General features: G+C 39.7%; 1 protein-coding gene across 1 annotated transcript; it reads right to left on the reverse strand.

Moving 5' to 3' along the window:
- Positions 1–380: 380 nt before the first annotated feature.
- On the reverse strand, positions 381–2,736 carry LOC119777877 (general transcription factor II-I repeat domain-containing protein 2A-like). The gene is made up of 2 exons (XM_038276880.1): positions 840–2,736; positions 381–707 (listed from the first exon to the last, which is right to left on the reverse strand). The coding sequence occupies exon 1, from the start codon at positions 2,539–2,541 to the stop codon at positions 844–846; it is 1,698 nt and encodes a 565-aa protein (XP_038132808.1). The 5' UTR covers positions 2,542–2,736; the 3' UTR covers positions 381–707; positions 840–843.
- Positions 2,737–3,873: the final 1,137 nt, after the last annotated feature.

Raw genomic sequence — 3,873 nt, forward strand, 5'->3', positions numbered from 1 at the left:
TAAAGAAGTTTAATCAGTACTTCCACTTTTACCAGAGTATTTTTTAACACAAGTATCTGTACTTTTACTCAAGTACGGAAAGTGAGTACTTTTGCCATCTCTGATGACATGCATATCAATGCCCTTATCGCAGTTGCGTCTATGCGAAAAAAAGAATGGTCTTTCACAGCAGATCGACGTTCACTACAACAGACGTTAACTACTTTCTGCCACATACAATATGGCGATTACTTCAATGACCTTAGCCCAGGGGTCGGCAACCTTTTCTACTCAAAGAGCCATTTGGGACCGCCTCCCAATAAAAAGAAAGCACTTGGAGCCACAACCCATTTTGACGTCATCTATATAAAACCTATATGCTATGTACAAAAATCGATACTATGTTGCGTTTATGAAATCAACGAACTGCTGCAGAGAACACAAAATTTTATTTCTGCATGTAACAAAACGCATTTTACACTTTGCTCAATTGCAAACAAAATACCCTATTTGGGTCTTTGTATTTAAGAAATAAAAACCGAAACTTACCCAACCCGCACTGAAGGAAAAATAGAAACAGAATGCAGTCACCTGTCCTCCTCTTATTCAGGAGATAAAAAATCAAAACTTATTCAAATATTATCCACCGGCACTGAACGAACCATGCAAACCGAAAAATGTGCAGTCTGCTTCTGTGTCCCATCGCGTGTGTGCGGTCACCTGTCCTCCTGAATTAAAAAAAAAAAAAAGAGACTATTTCACTTAACAATATATAGGTATGTATTTATATTTGACTGTTATATTCCAGACAACCACGCACACACATGTAAAACAATAGCTAATTAAAATATTTATTTTACCTGGTTAATGTGATTTTTGCTCCTGAACCTCGCCGCACAGCGTCTTCATGTCAGGGCTGTAAGATGTCACCTTCATCTTCAAACAGGAGCGTAAGCTGACGTCTGTGAGGCGTGAGCGGTGCTTGTTTTTAATAAAGTTCATGTTGGAGAAGACCTGCTCACAGATGTATGTGGATCCGAAGATTGCAAGGACTCCAAATGCATACCTCTTCATGTTGATGTAGCTGTCGGGGATGGCATTCCATGTTTTGAATACAAGTTTGTCCTGTTTGGGAAGGTTGGCAACTTCGCTCCATTTGTGATTCTGAGCGAGAACGGCCTTCTGATGGCACACATTTTCAAGATCAGCTGTCAAACTCTTGAACTTTGACACCCAGATGTCTTTGTCGGCGATGTCGGCCAGTTCCATCTCTAGATCAGGTTGACTTACACCTGGAAATGCAGTCATATTCAACAGGGATGGATCGATGCTTAGAGGAGTGACAGGGAAAGATAGAGTGTTTTTTTCCTCTCTGAACTCACAGAATCGTTTCCCAAATGACGCTTGCATTGCAGTGATTGCAGATTGCAAATACTGCGTATTTATCACATTCCCACCTTGTTGGTATTCTCTCAAAGAGGGGAAGTGATGCAGTGCGAGTCGCTCTAAATCCTTGGCCAACACTGTTAGCTTGCGCTCGAATCCCAGCACCTCTTCCAGCAGGTGCAGAGCTGTGCCTCCTTTCCCCTGAAGAGATGTGTTCAATGTGTTCAGGTGCGCTGTCATATCGACCATAAAGTGTAGCTTTTCCAGCCACTCTGGCTGTTCCAGCTCAGGAAAGGTGAGCCCTTTGCTGCTGAGGAAAGTTTTCACCTCTTCCAGACACGCTGCAAAGCGTTTCAGCACTTCTCCTCTGGACAGCCACCGGACTTTGTTATGCAGCAGGAGATCAGAGTACTTGGTGTCCATCTCATCTAGTAATGAGCGAAACTGACGGTGATTTAAACCTTTTGCCATTATTTTGTTGACAATCTGAATGACAACATCCATTACTTCTGTGCATTCCGGAGGAAATGTTTGCGCACACAGTGCTTCCTGATGCAAGATACAATGGAAAGTCAGCAATTTTCTATCCAATGACTTCTGGAGTAAAGTTACAAAGCCCTTCTGCGCTCCTGTCATGCACGGTGCCCCATCAGTAGCTACTGACACCAGGTGGGTGGTCTTTATTTCTTTATTTCTCAAACAGTCCAATACAGCCTCACATATATCCTCCCCCCGTGTTTGGCCTTTTAGCGGTATTAAATCAATCATTTCTTCCTGTGGCCCAGTAGCGCTCACGTATCGGCAGAACAACGCTATTTGTTCAATGTCATTTTTGTCTTTTGACGCATCACAGGCGATTGCGTAGGCCAAAGCTGAATTGATATCTTCAATCTGCTGTCTGGTGACGTTTTCTGCCATCTTCACAGTTCTGTCTTGGACAGTTTTGGCAGAGAGAGGCATGTCTTTTATTTTCTGCAAAATTTCATCTTTGTTTCTGAAGTCCGAGAAAAGATGTTCTGAAATCTTAACAAATGTTTCTTTGAGATAATCTCCATCTGTAAATGGTTTACCATGCTTGATTATTTCCTGAGTAGCCACGAAACTGGCACATGTAGTGGAATTTGCGGTCTTAATCCACTTCTTGAAGTGACTCCTGCTCGCTTCAGCCTTCCGCATCAGCTCCGAAACAGCCTTTTTTCTCTCCTCTCCCTCGGGATATCTTTTAGCAAAGACAGAGTGTTTGTTCTCGAAATGTCTTTCAACATTTGACTTCTTGTTGTTTGCCAGTCTTTCGCCACATATTAAGCAGACTGGTGAACCAGTTTCATCAGCGGTGAAAGCAAAATGATCTGTCCACGTAGCATTAAATGTTCTGCCATCTTCAGGATGTTTCCTTTTCTTAGATTTATTCATAATGTTTCTTCCAGGCAAGGGTCAAAAAGTCAATAAATCAGTGAGCTAAAAAATGTGGTCTGTCAGACATGTGGGGTATGCTAGGAATGCCTGTCGCACATCGGCGGACATGACGTATATTTTGGGTGCTAAAAATGTTCAAAACTTTTTGTTTTAATGTTACAAGTTTACCATAATCTTCAGATTTAGACATTTATTTTAAAATTATTTTAATTTATAATTTTTTAATGATTTAATTTTAATAAAATATTCTATTTCCCAAAGTCACTGGGAGCCACAACAGAAGGATGAAAGAGCCACACGTGGCTCCGGAGCCATTGGTTGCCGACCCCTGCCTTAGCCTAACGAAGCGTCTATGTATGTCTATTGTTATAACATAGTGGTACTATTCAGTATGTCTGCATGTAGTTAAACGTTAGCGGCATATTCATTCAGCAAATCATCAGTTAGATCAACAATATGTATGTTTGTTATATTACCTTCTTCACTGTTTCTTTCCTCTTTTATTTTTCATCCAGTCTTTGTATCATAAAGACTGATTGAAATGATATTCAGACCATGTTAAGAATTTATATTTTAGCTTCACAAACATTATTTATTCAGTTATTCTGTTAAAATCTTCATACCAAACTAATTTCATTATAATCACTGCGCCTGTTTTATATTTACTGCCAACCTCATGGCGCCATAGAGCAAACTAAGCAACGTAAAGTTTTAGTTCATCAGTGAACCAGTTGGTGTAGATTTGGTTGGTACAGATATTTTCTGAACAGTTTGAGGGTCGTTACATGGAAATAATGGTTATCATGTCACATCATCATTTCATATTTTCTGCATGAACTGCAGCCCATTATAAAATAATCTAATCTGATTATATAAATCCTACTGATGGATCAATAATCTGACCAATATCTTTATCTATAAACTGTCAGATTAACTCAGGAGGGGCTTGTAAAAAAAATAAGTGGAGAAATACTTGATAGTATTTATGTGAAGGAAACAGAAGGAATATTTGATGTGGAGATTTTAATGCTCATAATACCTTATGGGTAAGTAAAAGGAATGATGAAAATGGAAACATAAGAGGAATTTATG

This window comes from Cyprinodon tularosa, unplaced genomic scaffold (genome assembly GCF_016077235.1).
Source record: "Cyprinodon tularosa strain WSP-4 unplaced genomic scaffold, ASM1607723v1 ctg1288, whole genome shotgun sequence".
Lineage (NCBI taxonomy): Eukaryota > Metazoa > Chordata > Actinopteri > Cyprinodontiformes > Cyprinodontidae > Cyprinodon > Cyprinodon tularosa.

Coding starts and splice junctions, on each gene's coding strand:
- LOC119777877 (XM_038276880.1), bottom strand. CDS start 2,541: ATGCGGAAGGCTGAAGCGAGCAGGAGTCACTTCAAGAAGTGGATTAAG.